Source organism: Hyperoodon ampullatus, assembly GCF_949752795.1.
Source record: "Hyperoodon ampullatus genome assembly, chromosome: 3".
Classification (NCBI taxonomy): domain Eukaryota; kingdom Metazoa; phylum Chordata; class Mammalia; order Artiodactyla; family Ziphiidae; genus Hyperoodon; species Hyperoodon ampullatus.
This window is the reverse complement of record NC_136916.1, coordinates 170,810,556-170,833,868: the sequence shown is the minus strand read 5'-3', so window position 1 is coordinate 170,833,868 and position 23,313 is coordinate 170,810,556. Positions and strand designations below refer to the sequence as shown.

The window sequence follows — 23,313 nt, the reverse complement described above, 5'->3', positions numbered from 1 at the left end:
TGATTTTTAAAGGGCAGCCCTTTCATACATACACTGTTTTCTTGATTCCCAATAGATAAATACAAAAATTGTTTTTATCAGAGATCTTATTCTGATAAGATAAATATCAGAAAAGTTTGTCAAGTAGGAAATTTCTTAAAGTTGTTTTTAAAAAATGAGTTGTATGTTCTAAAATATTCTCTCTGATTGCTTTTAGGTTACCTAGGTTATGAATTAATACAGACTTGGAAACTGAAAGAACTTAGAATCAGCATTTTGAGGTAAATATGTACATACTAAAGTAGTGTTAAGGGTTTCCCCATTCTGCTTTGTTAACTTATTAGCAAAACCAATTTGTGTATGAAATGAGAACGTTTAACCTCCACGCACGCACTATAGACTAGACTAGACACAAATAAGTGAAAAGAAACCACTGCCAGTTTGTTTTTCCTGAGCTTGTGGTAGTAGAGGCATTGTGGTTAAGGAGCATAAATGATATCCGGTATCAAATCTAAAAAAAGCAACATTTGTTGATTAAATCAAGCTTTTCATGTCAGTACTTTACGCTTCCTTACTTTCTTTTAAATTAATTAATTAATTTATTTTTGGCTGTGTTGGGTCTTCATTTCTGTGCGAGGGCTTTCTCTAGTTGTGGCAAGCGGGGGCCACTCTTCATCACGGTGCGCGGGCCTCTCACTGTCATGGCCTCTCTTGTTGTGGAGCACAGGCTCCAGACGCGCAGGCTCAGTAGCTGTGGCTCACAGGCCTAGTTGCTCCGCGGCATGTGGGATCTTCCCAGACCAGGGCTCGAACCCGTGTCCCCTGCATTAGCAGGCAGATTCTCAACCACTGCGCCACCAGGGAAGCCCTACGCTTCCTTATTTTTTGACTTATAATTTTGATTTTGATTTATAATCTCTTAGGATTATTTAGGACCACCCCTAAATTTAAATTTCTCCACAGTATTGACATTGTTGAACTGTGTTCTTAAATTTTTATTCATAAATGAATTTTATAAAAGAGTTTATCATTAGATTAAATTGTTCTTTGAGTTTGTATTTTTAATTTCCTTTGAGAAATTGAAATTGCTGATAGATTTCATACTTGTAGTGAAAACTTACTGCCAGGTGATTTGGATTACTCAGCCAAGTACCTCTTCTGGTGATCTTCTTTACTTCTTTTGTATATATGAATTTAGGAAATAACACATCTCTATCCTCTTATTTATTTATTTTTTCCATTTCCCTCATCACTATCTTTAGAATTTATGTACTTTGTTTGATTTCCTTGTATTCATTTTTAAATCTTTCCTCTAACTTTTCTCAAGACAGCCCACGTCCCACCCCAGTCTCTGGGAATTAGGCATGCTATTGTTATAGCTCATTCTCTTGTTCTTTGTTTTAGAATAAGACTTAGTATCCTAAAATAACCCAGATGTCTTTTGTTTAAATTTTAATACAAAGTAATGGCCTTTTATTCAGCTTTTCATATCCATAAGGCTTTCTTGTAGATGCATTTATATTTAGTTTAAGTACAGGAGTCTTAAACTTGGCTATTTTTGCATTTATTTTTAGAGCAGAAGCTTGGGTATGCTGTGATTTTCCAATAAACTGCTATCACAATGTCAAAATGCAGTTCAGACAACAGCAACACAGAGATCTCAAACATTAAGACGGTAAATCTGGGCTTTATCGTATGTGGAAAGAGGAAGAGAGTTTTTATTCATGTGTTTTATTACTAAGTTATTTCTAAATGAATCATACGAAAGCTATGAAACAACCTCACAGCTTTCATGAGTGTTAATTGACCAGAAATTTGAAATCTGAGATTGGAAAATAGTCATGTGGATTACTCTGTTGGCTCTGCTGAAGCAGTTGACCGTAGTCAGTTAATCTGTGAAACTATAGAACTTTCACTTACCAGCAGGGATTCAGAGCTTTTCATTAAGACCAAGTTAAGGAAAAAAAAAATCTATTTAAACATGCCAAAGAAAGTAAAAATTGGCAAAATTATAGGTTTTTCAGTTTTCACATTATTGGATTACTTGTTGAGTTTTTTAATGTTGGATTTGCTTTCTTCAAATACATAGTGTATCACTCTGGCCAGTCACTGTGTACTAAATGAATAAAAATTAATTTAAATATTGTGACCTTCTGGAAATGTAACGGGGAGGGTTCAATTGTCGTCCTCCATTTCCCTGCAAATTCTCTCTCTTGTATCCACCCTTCAGGGTGAGTAGGAGTGGAGTGGGTATGGATTTCCAAACCAAATACTGTAGAAATAACTTTTGAACTATGATTCTGTTCTGTATGGTATTGTGTGGACATTCATGAATCTCTGATTCAGTTCATCAGATATTTTTTTAAATGTACATATGGTACATTATACCAGGTAATTTAAGAGCTGCAAAGAATGAGACACACATCTTGTTCTCGTGGAGCATGTTTGCCAGTGTGCCAGTAAAAGAATAAGTCGTGTTATGTATTTGTCTCTGTGAATATTTGCAATGTGATATAAGTTATAAAAGGCAAATAGAAACTGCTTGAAGGTTTTTATGTCATGCACATGGACAATATTTGCATTTTACAAACCTGTATTTTTTGTTTGCCATGTCTGGGGTGTGATTTGGTTCGGTAGGCGGTAGAAATATGTGTGAGACATACAGCTCTTATAGTCAAGGAGATCCTAGTCTAATGGGTCATATTTATTTATTTACTTTTTAAAACTCTTTATTTGGAAGTAATTTCAAACTGACAGAAAATAAGATTAGGACAAAGAATATGTGCTTTACCTCTTTTGCCCCATTTGCTTTATCAGTTGCACCCATTCTCTCTCTGTATATCTACGTGTAGTTTCTTCTTCTGAACCATTTGAGAATAAGTTGCGTACGTCTTGACCCTTTTACTCCTAAATATTTCACTGTATATTTGTCAAGAATAAGGATGCTCCCCTGCATAGTCATGGTGCGGTCATCAACTCAGTGAATGTAGCACTGCTGTATCTACAGCCCTATCAGTGGACTCTGTAATGGTCTTTATGGCATTGCTCTCAGGAAAGGATCCAGTCTGAGGTCAGTTACTGCGTTTAGTTATCATGTCTCTAGAGTCTTCTTTCATCGGGAACATTTTCATAGTTTTTCTTTGTACTGATACTGATAATTTTGAAGAATATAGTTCCCCCTTAAGAAAATGGAACAACAACAACAAAAAAGGAACATTCTTCTATTTTTTAGACTATTCTAAAAACAGACTTTATTTTTAAACTACTTTATATAGTCTATAATAAATTTTTAAATATTTATAAATAGACTTTTTTAGACTATTTTTTAGACTGTTCTAAAAATAGAACATTCATTTATTTTTTAGACTATTTTCTGGCACTGTCATTATTATTAATGTTGTCTACGTGAAAAGAAATGATGACCGTGATAAGGAGGAGGGTTCCTGCTGTACATGGTTTCTGGAGGTGGAAGAAGTGTGTTTGGGGATTTACACTGCTGCCCTCTTTTCTCCTTTTAAAATTTCCATCCACCACCAGGATTTATGCTTCTTTCCTGATCCCTTGCACCATGTCTTTGTTTGGTCTTGGGTTAACATTTGGATTGGGTGAAAAGTGAGGTGTCAGGCTTAACAGTGATAAATCATCCTCCCAGTAAGCAGCCTGGAGTAATGAAGGAGAAGTACAGTTGTCCTTCAGTACCCACGGGAGTTGGTGCCAGGTCCCCTGCAGGTGCCAGAATCCATGGATGCTCGCGTCCCTTGCATAGTACAGTTGGCCCTCCGTATCTTTGGATTCATCCAACCAAGGGTAGATTCGACCTGCGGGTGTGGAACCCACGGATGAGGAGGACCGTAGAGATATCCCAAGAATGGTAGGCAGGTGGGAAGTGCCTGCAAATCTCTTGGGCCTTCAGCGTGACCTGCTGGATCTTAGGAATTTAGGTAAAATAGCCTTCCGCTTCAGGTTCTCTGCAGCGGTGTGAAGAAGCTTGAATGATCAACCTGAGGGTGTTTATCCGGTGGGCCTGTAGAATTGAGAGAAGTGAATGCTGAGTGTAAAAGGGGTAAAAGGAAAGGCTGTTGGGACTTTGATTCAGTAGAGAGTGAGCACATTAGTTCTCATGAAAGACATAGTTCTGCCTCACCCAGGCAAAACAATGACCTGATCGTTTTTCATAATGTACTCTGGAATGCTGCGCTTGCCATCTTCCTCTGAGAGAGATAATGAGAATGGTTGTGCTGTCTGGTCCACGGGCACGCCTGCCTTGCTGAGGTCCTTCTCCCTGCAGCCATTTGCCCCTTTACCATTTACTTGAGATCCTACTTGTATTACCAGGATGTTGAATTCTTGTCAACTGAATTGAGCTCTGAAATCAGAATTTGGTATTATACCTATGCATAAAAGAGACTCTACTCTTGAGACTTCTTGTTGGATTAGCTGCAACAATTTAAGTCACTGTGTTGTACAATGACTATAAATTTAACATGTCAAGAGATTCAGAGTTTTTGTTGTCAAGGAACAAAGAGTGGGGATTCTTTCTTTCCAGTGTCATAGAGTAATAACAATGAACACTGCAAAGCAGTACAAGGGAGAAAATTCCCTTCTCCAAGGCAGGTAAATTCTGCTGATGATGGACTTTCACGTAGAGATTTGAAACCCTAACCCTCTCTCTGCAGGTTAGGAATTTTAAAAAGGCTGAATTATTATTTTCTCATTTTACATAATCATTTTTATCTTTGGGGAAGAATATATGCGATATAGAAGAGTCCTTAGATACCATGAAATAACTTTTATTTCACAGAATGGTGTTGCCTTGTTTTAATTTATCTAGGATATGAATAATTTTAAAGATACATATGTAAATGGTTGAGCAGCTGTGCAGTTGTGATAGGTTGTCAATTGAGAAGAATGACCTTCTGTGTTTATGGTCCTTGACAAAATGACCAAATGTTGGCAGGCATTTGAATCCTTCCTGTGTGCAGGCACAGGGCGAAGTGCCTTCCATACAGTTTTCTCATTATTTTATCAATAGTAGCATCATAGAATTTACAAAGAATGTTTGAAATATATTTACGTATGTATTTACATGTTTTGTATATATACACATGTATTTTAAAGGACATCAATACTGTACATATTTTCTCTTAAAGGTATATTATGGACACAGTTCTGTGTCAGTAAATACAGGTCTGTCTTATCTTATGGATTTATAGTATTCTATTTTAAGACTAGACCATAATTTACTTAGCTAATTTTTGATTAATTCATTTTAAGGTTATTTCTTGTTCTTAAGTAATAATGCAGCAATAAATATTCATGTGTTTACCTCTTTGTGCAGCTGCCTAATTCTTTTAGACAGGTTTCTAGGTGTAGAATTGCTGGGTTGGCGAGTACAGAATGCTTGACTTTTAAAACGATCCTCTTAGATCACGAAAAAGCTAAAACAATTATGAAGAGTTTGAAAAGGCCCCTAGGAATGATATTCTGATGTTCCTCTTGTTTCTGTGCTTTCTTTTGTTTTTAACCCTGCATGGTTGTGTAATGGTATTCTTTTTCCCTTTTGTAGTAAGCTGTGCTAGAACAAAAATGCAATGAAAGAAACACTGGATGAATGAAAAGCCCTGCTTTGCAACCCCTCAGCATGGCAGGCCTGCAGCTCATGACCCCTGCTTCCTCACCAATGGGTCCTTTCTTTGGACTGCCATGGCAACAAGAAGCAATTCATGATAACATTTATACGCCAAGAAAATATCAGGTACTAATGAGAACACTAATACTGGAGCATTTTCACTAAAATGGAATAAATTAGCATATAGTTGACACAACTTATATAAAACTCCTTTACCTTTTCAAGCTTTCCTCTTCTGATTAATTTTCTCATTCCAGATACTTTTTTTTCTTAATAGTCCTTTTCTTTTCTAACATCTGCTGGGTAATTGATTTGATAGTTTTATTGGTGAAATTTCTTTTTCTTTTTTTTTTTTTCCCTGTGAAAACCTCACTGTTCCTTAGTATCTATTTGGGTGTGTCTGTCCTCATGATCTGGGTAGGAATTGAGATTGGTTTGAACAACCTTGGACTGGCAGAAGAACCATGGTTATAGTCATTTCAGTTCATATTATTCTAGAGAAGTTTTCTGTCCCTGTGAAAATAATTCTTAAAGAAATTGTAAATGCCATTTCAACACATTTACACAGCACAGCTATGTGTAACCGGTACTGTAATGCCTCTGATGATTATTCTTATATAAAGATGTAGAACGTATGCTTTTTGAAGGGGCAGATTTGTTGGAGGAAGATTTTAGAAAACAGTGAAATTTTCTGAATTAAAACAAATCCAATTTTCTAAATTCTGTACTTAGATAAGAAGTGTATAATCTTTTTTTCCCACTGTATTTCTAGGTTGAACTGCTTGAAGCAGCTCTGGATCATAATACCATAGTCTGTTTAAACACTGGCTCAGGGAAGACGTTTATTGCAGTACTACTCACTAAAGAGCTGTCCTATCAGATCAGGGGAGACTTCAACAGAAATGGCAAAAGGACGGTGTTCTTGGTCAACTCTGGTAATAAAAAATTATTTTATCAAATTGTGTGGAGGAAAACTGGATGAGATTTTATGGTTAAGCAGATTTTTTCTGTGGGTATTAAGTTAAACTCTTGAAAGTATAAAGAGGTTGATGAATAATGTGTTTGTTGAAGCAGAAATATCATTCTGTCTTATTTCTTAACTTTATAGTATTTCTCTTAAATGTTAGTCATCTTACTTCATAGGTGTTAAACTTCAGTTTTTTTTCTAAAACGTAATTGCATTTAATTCTGATTCTGCATTTCTTTTGAAGGATTACTTTCAGAATATAATCTGATCTAAGTAGTTATTTTTGTTTTTGATGTTTTAACTTCACAAAGTGTATCAAAAGGTGCTTGATTATGAAATAGGTAACTTTGATTTATGATCTTGCTATACCAGTTGTAGAAAGAAAGTTAGATACTTAACTTAAAAGTTAGATATTCAGTAAGAGTTTAAAGTAGTGGTTTTTGTGTGTTTGGGATTAGATATTAAACTAAAAAGTATAAAATGTGAACATAAACTGCTCGGGTACTAATATAACCATGTCACTCCTCTTCTTTTTTTTTTTTTTTTTTTTTTATTTAGATTGTCTCAGCATGTGATGTTCTCATGTGCTTTAAATACATATTAGTCTGTCTTATTTCTTGGTGATACAATCTGATTTTATTGAAGAAAACAGGAAGGGTGGATCTGGAGTAGTTGCCATTCCAACCTAGCAATTACATTCTTAGATTGGGGAAAAACACCTTTAAAGAAGGAAGGTGGTATAAGGCTCTCTGAAGTGAATGACAGAGGGTGGGGTGGTGAGTCTAATAAGTCTGTTTTGGAGATAACTGTGAAAATATGATTTTAAATTGGCTATCTAAAAAATTGGTGGTTCGGTGTAATATATAATAATAAGGATTTCCTTAACTGTTTAACTGTTAGTAGTCCAGAGAGCCATTTAGGGAAGAGTTCTCATATTCACACGGCATATTATATTTGTAATCAGCAAACCAGGTTGCTCAACAAGTGTCAGCTGTCAGAACTCACTCAGATCTCAAGGTTGGGGAGTACTCAAACCTGGAAGTAAGTGCATCTTGGACAAAAGAGAAATGGAACCAAGAGTTTACTAAGCACCAGGTAAGACTTGTAGAGAATTTTCACTTAATAAATCTGTACAGGTCCTTGGTTTATAAGATGATCTGTATATATGTTTTGGTTGTCTGAATTAGGTTTGAAAACTCTACTTTTCTGTACTTTGTCAGCCTAGAAGCTAGCCCTCATGCATTTTCTTACTATATAATCTCATCCTAAAGCCAAATAAATTACTGACATGTATTGCTCTTATTTGATAGAAAAGAAACAGCTTTTACAGTATGATTTACTTGCTTGAAAAACACAAATTCCTATGACCTATTTCCGTCTTGCAGATAACTTGCTTTCAGAAAGTTTACTCTTGAGTTAAATGTCTTGAAACTGGAGACATTTCTTGGTTGAGATCTTAGCGTCTTTGATGGAAGACTTCCTCTTAGACGTTTCTATGTAGCCAGCTTGTGTTGAGGGCCTTTCGTGTGTTGGATCTGAAGTGGTTAAGAGATGCTTCCTAACTAACCTCAAGCAGTCCCCAGTTTGCTAGTATGTCTTACATATTGGGTTAAGCCCTCATTAATAAAGCACTTAAAATCCACAGAATGATAAGTCCCTATCTTCTTCCAGAAAACCTTGTCAGTTTGATGGGGAAAAACTGTGCGAATTGTTTTGTGACCTGATAAAACTGATAGGTCTTATCAGTCAAAATTATGGCTGTAGGAACCTAAAAACCTGAAGTAGATTTAGTAGATTTATCATAAAAACATGGTCTCCATTATCAAAGTTTTTTTTCTTGTCTCTTTCCATGTTTTCCTAATTTTACACCTTGGTTCTCAAGTACGAGCTTCCATACGTTGAGGATTTGGGTTTTAATTTTTACTGATGAGTTTCTTAATCTTCACATAAAATACAGTGGTTCCGTAATCTGATTTCATAGAAGTGTGTCCAGGCAGGTGAATGGCATGTGTTGTATACTGATAGCAGTTTTATTTTAGGTTCTTGTTATGACTTGCTATGTCGCCTTGAATGTTTTGAAAAATGGTTACTTATCACTATCAGACATTAACCTTTTGGTGTTCGATGAGTGTCATCTTGCAATCCTAGACCACCCCTACCGAGAAATTATGAAGGTAAGTTTTTAGATTTTATCAGTCTTAATAATGCAGGTCAAATTACTGAGTATAAACAATGTTTTTATAGATCAAAAGCAGTATTAGTTACCAGTTTTGGGAACTTGGTTCCAGTGTAGGAATGAATGAATGAATATTAAATTAATGTTCATTTAAATCCATAACCTATAATATTAAACTGTAATAAATGTATAACAAGTTCTAAATCTATAATAAAAATTTAAACAAATCAATAAATTATATGATCTATCATAAGTGAATTACATAATCCATCATAGCATATTTAAATGTTCCTTTTTGATAAACTGATCTTTTAAACAAGCTACAGTAATTCTATAAGTGATACTCTTAGTATTTGTTAGGTCTTCTTGACATGTTTTGTTAGGATGCTGTCTCTTTGGTTAGGGCCTTGCAAAATGAATTCCTTACTGTCAGTATCTTTTGTTATGTTAGCTCTGTGAAAATTGTCCATCATGTCCTCGTATTTTGGGACTAACTGCTTCCATTTTAAATGGGAAATGTGATCCAGAGGAATTGGAAGAAAAGATTCAGAAACTGGAGAAAATTCTTAAGAGTAATGCTGAAACTGCAACTGACTTGGTGGTCTTAGACAGGTATGCACTTAGTATTGACTTGGCTTTAATGAGACCTGCTCTGACAGTGTTAGGCCCTCAGTCTCAGTGCCTTGCAGATAGTCTCTAAGAGAACAAATGGCTCTTAAAAGGAAAGAGCAAGACTAAGAATTCCTCATCAGGACGGTCATCTTCGAATGCAGGAATCTGACATCATTTCCACAGAGAGTAACGGAGGAGTTTCTGCCTTAAGAGGAAATGTCGCAGAAGCGCGGGCCCATCCTATCTGCTGGTGTTGATGAGGACTGGGAACTCAGGAAATCGGCGTCCTTTTCTGTCAGCGTGGACACTTTGTTGTTTTGACCCACGTGTCCCACATGATGCTTTGAAAAGAGCATTTATTTATTTACAGGATTCAATATTTTACAACCTGCTTTAAAATAATAGGAAACACCCTCTAGTTTTTTTTTTTTTTTTTTTTTTTTTTTTTTTCCGGTACTCAGGTCTCTCAGTGTTGTGGCCTCTCCCGTTGCGGAGCACAGGCTCTGGATGCTCAGGCCCAGCGGCCATGGCTCACGGGCCCAGCTGCTCCGTGGCGTGTGGGTTCTTCCCGGACCGGGGCACGAACCCATGTCCCCTGCATCCGCAAGCGGACTCTCAACCACTGCGCCACCAGGGAAGCCCCACCCTCTAGTTTTGAAAGTGGGTGTGAATTTCTGAGAAGATGTTTATGACTTTGAGGTTTGTCTCTTTTCGAAGGGGTTGCTATTTCGAGTTTCATTAAAACGTGCAGACACAAACAGCCTTTTTGATCTAAGATGGTGGAAGTGAGTGTATATAAATGAGGTTTTAAAATAAATATAACTAATTTAATTCATATTAAAATACCCTTATTAGATATAGCCTTTAACAAGGTTAAAGATTACCAAGTGGTGGGTCTTAGAACAGTTAGAATAGAGATGACTTATCTCTCAGGTTATGAAGTTAAATCACACATGGGTTTTGAGTACTGGCTCCACTAATTGTAAGCCATGTGACTTCAAGTGAGTCATTTATTGTTCCTGAGCCTGTAAAATGGCATTAGTGGTTTCAAGGGATTCTTTGATGATCAGTTACATTGACATGGAAAACACCTTGCGGTGTACCTGTCATTTAGTAGGATTTTGGAGAGAGTTCTCTTTGTGGAGTGAGGTGAAAAGGTGACTTGTAGATTCATGAAACTTACGAATCCAAATGTAAGGTGAAATACAAATCTCATGGCCTTAAGGACATGCTGTTTCTGATTTTCCTGAGCTAAGACAGTCTATGATGTAGAAGTGAAAGGCTGTACTTTTGTTTTTATCTGACCTGAATTAGATTGGTAGGCCTGTACTACTTGAAGTCTTCAGGAGAAGCAGTGGTATTAGAGTGTTTGGGTAAAACTGGTAAGTAATCTATTGAGTCTGGCATTACCTAATTCTCAAAATGTGACTCTTAAAAATTCTCTTTGGGAATGATGAAAACTGTAGTATTTAAATATGTCTTTATTGTATTTCTTTTCCTTAATTAATTATTACATGTGCTTTTAGGATTTTGTGTGTTGTTCTGGTTGTCGTATTATGAAAGTCATGAAAGATCCAAGGAATGATATTGTAATTGACTGAAATTTGGGGGAGCTTTCCTTATGAAGATACGTTAAAAACACATTAAAAGTAAAATTGACATTTGCAGATGCTAAACGTTTTCAAATAGGATGGAAATGGATAAATTTAATGATAACACTTCCTCCCTATGATCTTCTCCCCTCCCCCTTCCCTATTTCTGCTTCTGAGAAATAATCATTATTGAGTTTCTTGAGTATTTTGACTAACATTGTTTCTCATTCTGGATGATGCCTAAGGGGGCAAAAGATGAAAGGCTAAACCTAAAAAACAAAATGAAAAACCTGGGATAACAATGCAGTAACAAAATTCATATTGAGACCTAACAGGCAAACATAGTACGGATAGAAGGAGTACCACTTTAGGAACGCTTGTTGTGAGCCTGCTTGTTATTCCAAATGAAAAGAGGAAGTTTCTTTTTTGGTTTAGATATATAATGGATCGTAATGCTGTAGTGAATTTATTGTGTATTGTGTATTGACAACTTTTGTTTCTGATATTAAAGATATACTTCTCAGCCATGTGAGATTGTGGTAGACTGTGGACCATTTACTGACAGAAGTGGGCTTTATGAAAGACTGCTGATGGAATTAGAAGAAGCACTTAATTTTATTAATGACTGTAACATATCTGTACATTCAAAAGAAAGAGATTCTACTTTAATTTCTAAACAGGTAAGCATATACAAAGTAAGTATGGGGAGTATAATAAAAGGCTTCTATTTATTTTTAATGTTGAAATGAATATTCTTCTAATGAGGCTGTTTTATATACATTTTAGTTTAAGGCCTTACCTTATTATCTCTGGACATTTTTCATTGAATGTATCGCATTGGGTTGAGTTTACTATTACCCGACAGACATTTATATTATTAAATATAGACCTCCCTGGTTTAAGGAGATGTCATGATTATTTAAGTATAAGAAGTGAGTCCAGTTTTTTTTTTTTTTTTTTTTTTTTTTCCTTGGTCAGATGAATTAGTTCCTGATCAAACCCCTGGGCTGAATGAATTCTTCTGCTCTTTCTTTGTATGTAACTGGATATGAGCTCGGCATCCCTGAATAGTGCAGCTTTGAGAAGTAATTCCTTAGGACAGTGCTCTTCAAAGCGTGGGCCCTAGATGAGCAGCTTCCCTCTGGAACTTTTTAGACATGCAGATGACAGGTCCCACCCTTGACCTGCTGAGTTTGAAGCTCTGTGGGTGGGGTCCAGCTGTCTGAGATTTGACAAGCCCTTCAGTTATCCCGATGCCATTAAAACTTGAGAACCGTTGTCCCAGGACTTTGCAGCCAGTTGTGAATGTTAGCACTGTATTGAATCTAAGTCTTAATTCTCTCCTGCTGATTTTTTTCTGGAGCAGCAGTGCCCAGCCTCTGCTCAACACTTGTCTTCTCATTAAGTCCATGTTCAACCCAGTGTGTCTTTTACTTGCCTGCTAGCTTTAATATGGATTTACATTCTGCTCTGAGCTAGGCTTGTAAGATGTGGCACTCTGGGCATAGATAAAGTTCAAGGAAAATTGTTTTGCTTTTCTTTGATACCTAAAATAAAATTACATACTCTGTTGCATTTGCATATATTCTGCTACATAGTTCTTTGCATATTTACCTGGAAGTAAATGACTCAGTTGTTCTTCTAACTAATGACAGTTCTAAAATTGCTTTATTAACCGTATACAATTGCACCTTTTAATTTCTCTTATTGGATTATTTTCGCTGGGGAAAACAAAAGGATGGTTCTGGGCATATATATGAAAAAGTAGAGCTTGAAAAGACCATTGGCCCTTCCCCCTAACCTTGGGGAATTAACCTCAGTGTTTATATTAGAGGGGTAAGTTTATTTTGAAGGGCAGACTAAAGATAACTTAAATCCCAGTTAAACTCCATATGAAAATAACTGCATGATTATTGTTTAGCATTTGGGCCTTTACATTGTTTTGTAGATACTCTCAGACTGTCGTGCGGTATTGGTAGTTCTGGGACCCTGGTGTGCAGATAAAGTAGCTGGAATGATGGTAAGAGAACTACAGAAATACATCAAACACGAACAAGAGGAGCTGCACAGGAAATTTCTATTGTTTACAGACACTTTCCTAAGGAAAATCCATGCACTATGTGAAGAGCACTTCTCACCTGCCTCACTTGACCTGAAATTTGTAACTCCTAAAGTAATAAAACTGCTCGAAATCTTACGCAAATATAAACCGTATGAGCGACAGCAGTTTGAAAGCGTTGAGTGGTATAATAACAGGAATCAGGATAACTATGTTTCCTGGAGTGATTCTGAGGAGGAGGAGGAGGATGAAGAAATTGAAGAGAAAGAGAAGCCAGAGACAAATTTTCCTTCTCCCTTCACCAATATTTTGTGTGGAATTATTTTTGTGGAAAGAAGATACACAGCAGTTGTCTTAAACAGGTAAATCTCTAAGATTAACATTTTTTCCATAGTAGAACAGGCAGCTTTTTGTTTTGTGAAGTGATATGTTGTAATAGCTGTAAGAGCTACCAGAAGGCTTATGTAAGTGTCCTGTACTTGGCACCATCATCGTAACTCATGTGTTATGCTCTACTGGGATTGACAGGATGTTTATATATACAATAGCTTTCCCCAAAGGCTAGATTTGATATGACTGAGGATGTTTCCCCTAAAGGATGCTAATAATCTTTTCTAATCCATTAAAACAGAGTGCAAGTGTAGAAAAATTGTTACATTACAGTAAAACATTCCTTGTTTTATATTAATTGTTAGATTCAGTTAGATATTTATTCACCTGTGACTATGACGTGTTAGGCATTGTGTTGAGCATTTCACACCGAGCCTTCTCCTTCAGGTAACCTTAAAGATAAATTTTATCAGGGTGTTACTGTGGCTAATTTTTCTGTGTTAGCTTTTTTCCTTACCAGATGTCGATTCAAGTTGGCACGTTTGCAGTGAAAAGTTTTTAACAACTGGATTTGAAATTTGGATTGGTTCATAGACTACATATTAAAATTTTCTGAATCAGAAGAAAATAAAAATGTTAGGGAGGAATTCAGAGGATATTGGCAAAGGTGACAGCGAATGCCAATTAGGTTGTGAATTCCCACCCTACCCCCTTCTTCGATAGGAGTGTATTTTTCCTGAATATAGACCCAGCCAGCCAAGGAGCTACACTTCAGATTTGTGTCAAATGGTCACTTAATGTATGGTTCTTTTGACTTGTGGATGGGTGCTCTCCTATTTATAAGGGCCAAAAAGGGTCCTTATTTTGCACTTCAATCTCCTTTTCTCCAAGATCCATTAATTGGCCCGAGTTGATCCCTGAGAGCCTTTTCTGCAAGTATTGAGCTCTGAGGAGAAATTAAGCTTTGTTTCCTGAGGTAATTTGGGATTTTTTTTTTTCAAACTGCTTCTGACTGTTTGGGGGCCTTGAGAACTTACTTGAGTAACGAGAAATTGGACTCTGGGGTAGTCATCTGGTGGTTTTCAGTCTGGTGATTTTCATAGTCATTGGGCCTGATCCTTATGATGAATATGAAGTAAAATAACTTTAGGTAGTGAATTACATTGGAATCAGAAGTTTAAGGTTGGAAAGGGACTTCACTGACTATCTAATCCAACCCACTTACTTTTATAAAAAAGAGAAAGGCCTCAGGAGGAAAAGTGATTTGCTCTGAGTTAAATTGCCAGTCAGTGGCAGAGACAACTCTAGAATCCTGATATTCTACCTCCTAGTTTTCAGTTCTTTGTATAATCATAATGCCCTTGGGTATGACAGAACACTAAAAACCAGTGCTTTCCAGTGGGAAGGCTGCCAGGAGACAGTCCAGGGAGTGCGTATCTGTTCGGGTTGTTTCTTAGAATGGGGGAAAGGCATTTTGGGGGTCAGAAAAGTTTAGTGTTGGCACAGTTGTAAGCCGAGTTATAGACATACTCCCTGCACCCATACAGGATGGTTTAAGAATTAAATAAATTTTCTGGGGCTTGGGGAGAAGTCGGGGTTCATTTTCTTCCTCTCCCCGCTTTTCTGCATGCATTTTTAAGTGTAGAGATGTACCCGCTTTCACTGCAAGAATATTAGCCTGAAAAGGTTTATCAGAAGTCAATGTTACTTCCTGTTGACTTTGAGGATCAGATTAGTTGTGATCAACTTTCATAAAATGTGGCTGGAATTCAGTGTTGGATGATGAATCAGGAGCGGTTTGAGGCTTGGCTTTATGGGCAGCTAATTAAATATACAATAGAGGTCTTGTCCCGGTAAGCTTTTTAATAAGCTTAGAAAAACTTCCTGAAATCCAGATTCTTTCCTTCCATCAGTTTAATGGGAGGAAAAACCCATCTTCAGTGAACAGTTTCATGGGAGTACAAGCTATTGTAATACACAGGCAGTTTTCTACTCTCCTAATTAAAAAAATAAATCACAGCTACTTCTATATATATAATGTAGTATGTGTACAGTCTTCTGTTTATAGTTTTTCTTTTGCCTTTTGTGTTTAGGGCTTTATCATTTATGATTTACCTTTATATATTTTTTAAAATTTCAGAACAGTCCATGAGGGAAGAAGGTAGATGTTTTTACTATATCATAGATGAGGAAAATAACACTCAGTTTGTGACCTCCTAAAATGATGAAGTATCAAGTGGCAGAAGGTGGTTTCCACTCTCCAAGTCTAGAGCTCTTTTCACTGTGTAATTTACTAGTATTGTGTGACTTTCACCAGTTTTTCCATGTCCTCTTTTAAAATATATATATATATATATATATATATATATATATATATATATATATATATATATATATATATATATATATATATATATATTTATTTATTTAGGCTGCACTGGGTCTTAGCTGCAGTACATGGTATCTTTGTTGCAGCATGCAGGATCTTTAGCTGCGGCATGCATGTGGGATCTAGTTCCCTGACCAGGGATTGAACCCAGGCCCCTGCATTGGGAGCGCAGAGTCTTACCCACTGGACCACCAGGGAAATCCCTGTTAATGTCCTCTTTTTAATCCAAGGTGTACCAGAGTTCATTTAGTTGTTATATTTCCCTAATTTCCTTTGGTCTGTTACAGCGTCTTCTTCGTTCCTTGTTTTTGATGACTTTGATACTCTTGAGGAGTACTGGTCAGGTGGTTTGTAGAAAGCCTCTCAGTTTGAATTTGTCTGATGTTTTTCTCAGGATTACACTGGGTTTTAGGATTTGGAAGAATACTACAGATGGGAAGTGCCCTTCTGGTCACTTCGTCTCAGAGGGATTCATGGTATTAACACGGAACATCACTGGTGATGTTAAACTTCATCATGTGATTATGATTGCGTTTGCCAGTTTTCTCCACTGCAAAGTTATTGTTTTTCTCTTTTCTTACTTAATTCTTTGGAAGCAAGTCACCAAATCTAGTTTATCCTGGGGAGGGAGAGATTCAACTTCATTCCTGGAGAGGGGCTAATATATGTATGTTACAGAAATTCTTCTGTAGGAAAGTGTGTCTCTTTTATCCTATTTATCTGTTTATCTTTGTCGAATCATGTTCTTTTATCATTATGAACTCGTGTTTGTTTATTTTATACTTCGGTTATAATCTGATGCTAGTTTTTTTTTTTTTTTTTTTGTACAAGTTGTTCCACCCTGGGCCATTGGGGGCTGTTTGAGGTTCGCTCCTGTGTCCCTTTGACATGCCCTCATCCTTTTGTTTTTTGAACACTTCCAAACTTTCTGGCACTACAAGATGTTCCAGGCTCATCTTGTATTTTTCTTGCATAGGATCAGCCATTTCTCCAAGGAGCCCTGGTTCCTTTTATTTCTACTCACTTTATAGGTGTATGTTTTGTGCAAGTTATTTAACTTTTTAAAGTCTCAGCATCTTCATCTATAAAATAGTAATAATACCTCCCTCTCTTACTGGGTTGTTAATAAGAGACACTGTATATAAAAATGGCAGTCTTACCACCTGACATTGTACTTGGGGAGGCTGTATGCACACACATGCACTGTGACTTGTGGGTCTGTGCCAGCTGCGTTGAGTAAGATACAGAGATTGAGGGTAAGCATAAACTCTTAGTTTTAAGAGTAAGTTATGTCTGCTGAATCTAATACAGTTATATTCATAAACTCTTAGTTTTTTATGTCTGCTGAATGTTATACAATTGGCCATTGAATTTTGATGCTTTTAAAGTTACATTTTCTTAGTAGTTAATTTTTGTGGAATTTTACAAAAATTTTGGTTTCAGATGAGTTTGAAATTAGGAAAAAAATAACCAGTTCTTTGCTATAGATTGTTTGAGAAGCTCTGTGCACTAGAGAACAGCATTCTTTATCAAACAGCTTGCTTGTGGAACAACTCACATAAACTCAGTATAAAATTAAAAGAAACAAATAAGACTCTGTCCCAGCAATTCTGTGGTGCTGTGAAATCTCTAGGCAGTGTGTGTTACTCAGTAACAAGCTCCCTGACAACAGTAGACCTTGTTTTGTTTCTCTGGAAGCCCATAACTTTGCAGGGATTCCTTAAATTTATCTGATAGAGAAATTTTTCTCTTTAAACATTATCAGCGTAGGTATATAGAATTCAACTATTGCTTACAAGAGATTTTTTTTTTTTTATTAATGTGCACATTGTTTCTTCTCTTCCTGGCAGTACTGGTGAGAGTCTCATTAAGGAGAAATAAATTTACTTGTAGTGCTTCTGTTTCTCAGCTAGTGAAGTCTACCAGATTTATTTTTTTAGTCAAATTAAAATACATTGTTTACCTAATTAGGAGTAACTTGAAATGCATTTTTTTAAACCTCTTTTATGTTGAAATTGATGCTAATTTACGTAAACTAAAATTTGGAAGTATATATTATTTCTAAGATAATTAATTTCATATTTTAGATTTTGGGGCATGCTGTTTGCATGAAGCACTGTTTTCTGTTACTGATATCATAAGTTTATAATAACTAAATGAATCTTGGAACATATTAAAGAAGTTTCTGATTTTGAACTTTTTAAGTACTTAAACTATAGAGCAGACTCTAAAACTAACCTAGACACATAAGTGTTTTACTGATTTGGAGGCAGGAAGATATTCTAGATGGCCCTTCAAGGTTTCTTCCAGGGCTTTGATATTAGCCTGTTTCATGTACTTATTGGGGGAAAAAAAAAAAAAGAATGGTTTGACTTAAAAATGCAATTTTCTATTAGGAATTTATACTATGTTGTATGACTTCAGAAGAACCATATGGAATCGCTTAGGTCAGGTGTGGAACCATTTATCCTGTGTGCTGAGTTTTTGAATGTGAATGTTTCCAAAATAGCTGTAATGGCAACACTAACTGTTAACCTTCTGCACCCATGTAATGTGAGCCCGTCCTGTAGCTCTTTTCCGTTTCTTAGTGGAGGGCCCGTCTGAGGGGACAAGCTTTCTGGGTTAATACAGAGGTGCAGGCAGAAAGGGGGATGAGCTCTGGAGCATGTGCTCTCTCCTGACAGGATGGGGTGGGAGCTCTCTTGGCCTTGCAGTGCCGAAGCTCAGTGGCCTTTTATGCAGAACTGTGGTCAGCGGCCTGCCCAGGGACATGAGCGTTGGGAGTGGAGGTGCTTAGCGGTGGATGGAGGCATCCCTTTCCCTAGAGCTGTGCTTCCAGTGGTACAGGGTGCTGGGGAAAAACTAAAAGAAATAATGCACTTCTTTTCATGCACAGCTGGAACTCTCTTACTACATGCAGAGGAGAATGAAGTATTCCTTTGGGGTATTTGGTACTTTGCGTAAGTTTGGCCGTGGAGACAAGGGCATGACCATTGCTGCAAGTTGTGTGGGTGCTTAGGGAAGTGTGTTGAGAAAGAGTATGTGTGGTTTTTTCATTATAAGACTTGGACTAAAGCCAAAATACATGAGGAATCCATGTTTCTCTTTGCCTAGTGCTGTCCCCTCCTGGGCCACATTCCTATGAAGGTCATCACTGCCAAATTAGAAAGTTTGAGGGACTGTGACCATTTCATTCATCAGTGTAAATCAGCCCTGTATTTGGTGTTATAAGTATTTGGTCCACAGATGGACGCAGAGAAGAGCGGCAGTGATTTCTTTTTAAGCTAGTTGAAAAAAAAAATACCAAGACTGTTTTGTTAGGTATGTTGGCAAAAGGATATGTATTTCCATTTTAAGGGAGACCTTACAAACAAAAGTTTAAATTTTTTTCCCTCAGCAGTGCTTAACTTCCAAATGTATATAATTTTCTTAGATTGATAAAGGAAGCTGGCAAACAAGATCCAGAGCTGGCTTACATCAGCAGCAATTTTATAACTGGACATGGCATTGGAAAGAATCAGCCTCGTAACAAACAGATGGAAGCAGAATTCAGAAAACAGGAAGAGGTAACCTAAGTTCAAATAATTGTACAATAACAATTTTCAGAACATATACAAACTTTGCCCATAGAAACTTCCTTTCTTTATAGTTCCTCTGCAGTTTTTTTGTAATATAGAGTACTCATTCATATAGAAACTAGCCGTCTCCTTTGCGGTAGCTGTATAGTGATTCATACGTTGAGAATCTATCTGGAAAATCAGTTCTGTGTCTTAATTGCCATCACCCATTTTGTTTTCCTTTATTGGGCTGATGGCACACAACTGCATTTTATAGAAAAAGAAAGCTTGTGTAAACTTAACTCCTGTTGACTCCATACGACTCTGAAGCAACAAACTGAAATTTTTTCCTAGAAAGTGTTTTGTTTTCTACTTAAAGTCCTGCCTTGGTTGAATCCTTTAAAAATAACAATATATTTTAAAGATTTTGGCCTAATTTTTTTCATGCTTTTTAAGATTTTGATATAGGAAATAGCATTGTAAAGATGCTAAAACTTAATATAGTGTTCCAGCTTGCAAATAAAAACTTTTTATTTAAAATTTGTTATTTAACTTAAAAGTAGCAGAATAATTCACGTTGAAGTCATTTCTATGTGATAGCTCTGATAATATTCCAAGTTTGGGGAGTCTAATAGCCAGAGTCTGACAGATCAGTCTAAAACCCAACTTACTTTCGTATTTAACTTATTCTGGATTGGGAAATGATGTTACCTTAAATCTAGGATGAAAAAATTTTTCACTTAAAAAAAAAATCATTTCTGATCCCTTAAATGTGTCCCAAGATGCCAGAAAATAAGTAATGCTTTGCTTGTAATTTTTAATTCCAAGTGATTTAGGGATTTTAGTGAAAGAGTTTTGACATCTTTGGAGGGATGTTGGCACAAACTCACAGCCATAAGATCCCATTACGGAGGCTCAGAATAGCAACAGGACTCCAGAAGTGGATTCGTTTGGTCACTTTGGTTATTAAAGAAACCAGCGCCTTCCTCTTGAAGGCTGTGATTTGTCCGTGGGTGCTTCTGTGAAATAGAAAGGCACTTTGTTTTTCAAGTCATGTTCAGTTGAAAATGTCATGTGTTCATGCGTCTCGACTTTTGTGTGATGTTGTCATCCTCTTTAGCCTGGCCTGGACTAAGCGTGCTCAGAGTATTGTCAGAAATGACAGTTGTCCCTTAATTTTACTACATTGTTTTCTTTGGAAAATTTCTTAGAATTGCTATCCTTGGTGGATTTTTTTCAGGTACTTAGGAAGTTTCGAGCACATGAAACCAACCTGCTTATTGCAACAAGTATTGTGGAGGAGGGTGTTGACATACCGAAATGCAACTTGGTGGTTCGTTTTGATCTGCCCACAGAGTATCGATCCTATGTTCAATCTAAGGGAAGAGCAAGGGCACCGATCTCTAACTATGTAATGTTAGCAGATACAGACAAAATAAAAAGTTTTGAAGAGGACCTGAAAACATACAAAGCTATTGAAAAGGTAAGAGTCATGTGTTACCTTTAAGTTGTTTTTATGTGTTTAGAAATAGTTTTATCTTCAGAGAATAGTCTCAACAGAGCTGTGCAGTGTGTACACTATTAGAAAGTTGAGGGTAATTACACAGAGCCAGCAGTATTTTACAGTCAAATAGCAGTGAAAATGGTCATATGGATTATTGGGGAAGAAGACCTGGAAAGTGTACTGTTTATGTGGACAGTGTAGTAACAGTTGATTGTTTGAGATGCACAGTGATTTGAGAGTGATGACATAGCCCCTATACTCATGAAAGACTGGGGATCACTTGTGTGTGTGTGTGTGTGTGTGTGTGTGTGTGTGTGTGTGTGTAGGTAGGTAAGTACAGTACCTTTTAAGCCTTGTTACCTGTATGGGGAACTTCTCCACGTGATTGGAGCTGGAAAGGATTAATTAGGAGAAATTTTCAGCAGCAGGCAACTGTGGAGTATTGAAGTGTATTTAGGAGAAATGTTTCATGTCAAGAGAGCTTTTTCTGTAGGTACAGAAGCAGACAACTAATGGCAGAAAAAGCATCTGTTCTCATAAATTCTGTTTTTAAAATGTTCAGATCTTGAGAAACAAATGTTCCAAGTCAGTTGATACCGGTGAGACTGACATTGAGCCTGTTGTGGATGATGATGATGTTTTCCCACCATATGTGTTGAGGCCCGATGATGGTGGTCCACGAGTCACAATCAACACGGCCATTGGACACATCAATAGGTATGGCATCAAATCATTTGCATGGAAAGCCTGTGAGAATTGCTAGATTTAAGTCTAAACCTATAAATATTGTGTCGTTTACTTTTTGCAAACAATCACCAATCTTTCTACTTAGGGCCTGTGATACTTTGATGAGAGAAGGAAAAGAAGTTGCTTTTTTTTGTTCATTGTTCTTTTTTGTCAGAAGGCAAAACCAGTGTTGCATAGTAATAAATGTTTAGTTCTCATTGGCAAGGCTGACATAATGAAGGCATCTGTATTTTAATTAGATTGAAATTAATTTTGCAACACTCACTCTTCTTTTATAAATCTTGAAACTTGTTTTGTGTCATGAATGTTGGTGGATATTGAATTTTCCATTAGCAGTAACGGAAGATTATGATAAATTAACTTTTTTTTTTTTTTTTTTGAGTATGTTCTGTTTTACATTGTCCTGAGTTGGTGATAACATTTCCAAGAACTAAGAAAAGCAGATACCTAGCTGGATTATGTAGCAGGATAAATTTTGTGCAGAGGCAAAATAAAGGAGCAGAAAACATAAGATTTTCTTTTTAACTTTTTATTTTGAAACAATTTTAGACTTTAAAATATTGCAAGAGTACTACAGAGAACTCACATATACCCTTTACCCAGAGAGACCCATTCAAGTTTCACAAGAATGTTCTTGGAGTGAAAGGGTCCAGTCCAGGATCGTGGGTTGTACCCATTTTCCTCATCTCTCTGGTCTCCTTCAACCTGGAACCATTCTTCAGTCTTTCCTTGACTTTAATGACCTTGAAACTTCGGAAGATGACAGGCCAGTCATTTCTCAATTTGGGTTTATTTGATATTTTCTCATGATTAGACCCAGGTTATGTGTTTTCGGCCAGCATATCATGGAAGTGATGCTGCGTTCCTTTCATTCTCTCTAACGGGGTCACTCAGTGTTTATTTGTCCTCTTACTATGGTGGTGACTTTGATCACTTACGTAAGGTCTGCCCGCTTTCTCTACTGTAAAGTTGCCTTTTTCCCCTTTATAATTAGTGACTATTTCATGGGGAGATATTTTGAGATTATATGAAATTTATTCCTCTTCCCAGTTTCACCCATCAGTGTCAGTACTCAATTGATATTTCTTGCCTGAATTGATTATTTCTGTGATGTCTGCAAAATGGTGGTTTTCCGATTGCATTATTTTTTCTGTATTTATTGTCATTTTACTGTGAGGAAGAGCTTTCTCTTCTCTCCGTTTATTTGTTCCTTTTATTTTATATATATATATATATATATATATTTTTTTTTTTTTTTTTTTTTTTGCGGTACGTGGGCCTCTCACTGTTGTGGCCTCTCCCGTTGCGGAGCAAGGCTCCAGACGCGCAGGCTCAGCGGCCATGGCTCACGGGCCCACCCGCTCCGCGGCATGTGGGATCCTCCCGGACCGGGGCACGAACCCGCGTCCCCTGCATTGGCAGGCGGACTCTCAACCACTGCGCCACCGGGGAAGCCCCCTTTTATTTTTTTATCCAATGTGAATTAATGGGCTCCTGTTTTATTCAGTCATTTATAGTCATTTTACTATCATTTATTTTGTTGTTAAAATTGTGTAAAATTTGGCTGGTGGGGGCCCCTTCATTCTAGCTTCTATGTCTTTTTAACATGTCACCATTATTCTTTGAACATTTCTGTATTTTATGGCACACTAAGATGTTCTAGACTCATAATTTCCCTGCCCCAGCCTAGATATTGGCTATTTCTCCAAAAGGTCCTAGTTCCTTTTAGTGGAGAATGAGTCGTGTTTAGAAACCAAGATCTGCGCACTCGG

At 36.8% G+C, this 23,313-nt stretch overlaps 1 protein-coding gene across 5 annotated transcripts in view; it reads left to right on the top strand.

The window, feature by feature from the left end:
- Positions 1-5,590: 5,590 nt before the first annotated feature.
- Positions 5,591-23,313, top strand: part of DICER1 (dicer 1, ribonuclease III) — a gene marked incomplete at its 5' end in the record, with an annotated part of 40,314 nt that continues 22,591 nt past the window's right edge. For 3 of the 5 annotated variants that reach the window (XM_079700473.1, XM_079700471.1, XM_079700470.1), the window contains 10 exons: positions 5,591-5,734; positions 6,381-6,543; positions 7,540-7,670; positions 8,615-8,749; positions 9,203-9,363; positions 11,467-11,635; positions 12,904-13,376; positions 19,167-19,299; positions 20,531-20,773; positions 21,357-21,511. In XM_079700473.1, coding sequence (XP_079556599.1) covers positions 5,591-5,734; positions 6,381-6,543; positions 7,540-7,670; positions 8,615-8,749; positions 9,203-9,363; positions 11,467-11,635; positions 12,904-13,376; positions 19,167-19,299; positions 20,531-20,773; positions 21,357-21,511 — 1,907 coding nt within the window. Of the gene's footprint in view, positions 5,735-6,380; positions 6,544-7,539; positions 7,671-8,614; positions 8,750-9,202; positions 9,364-11,466; positions 11,636-12,903; positions 13,377-19,166; positions 19,300-20,530; positions 20,774-21,356; positions 21,512-23,313 lie in introns of those variants that run through there. The other 2 variants (XM_079700472.1, XM_079700474.1) reach the window with 2 other exon arrangements.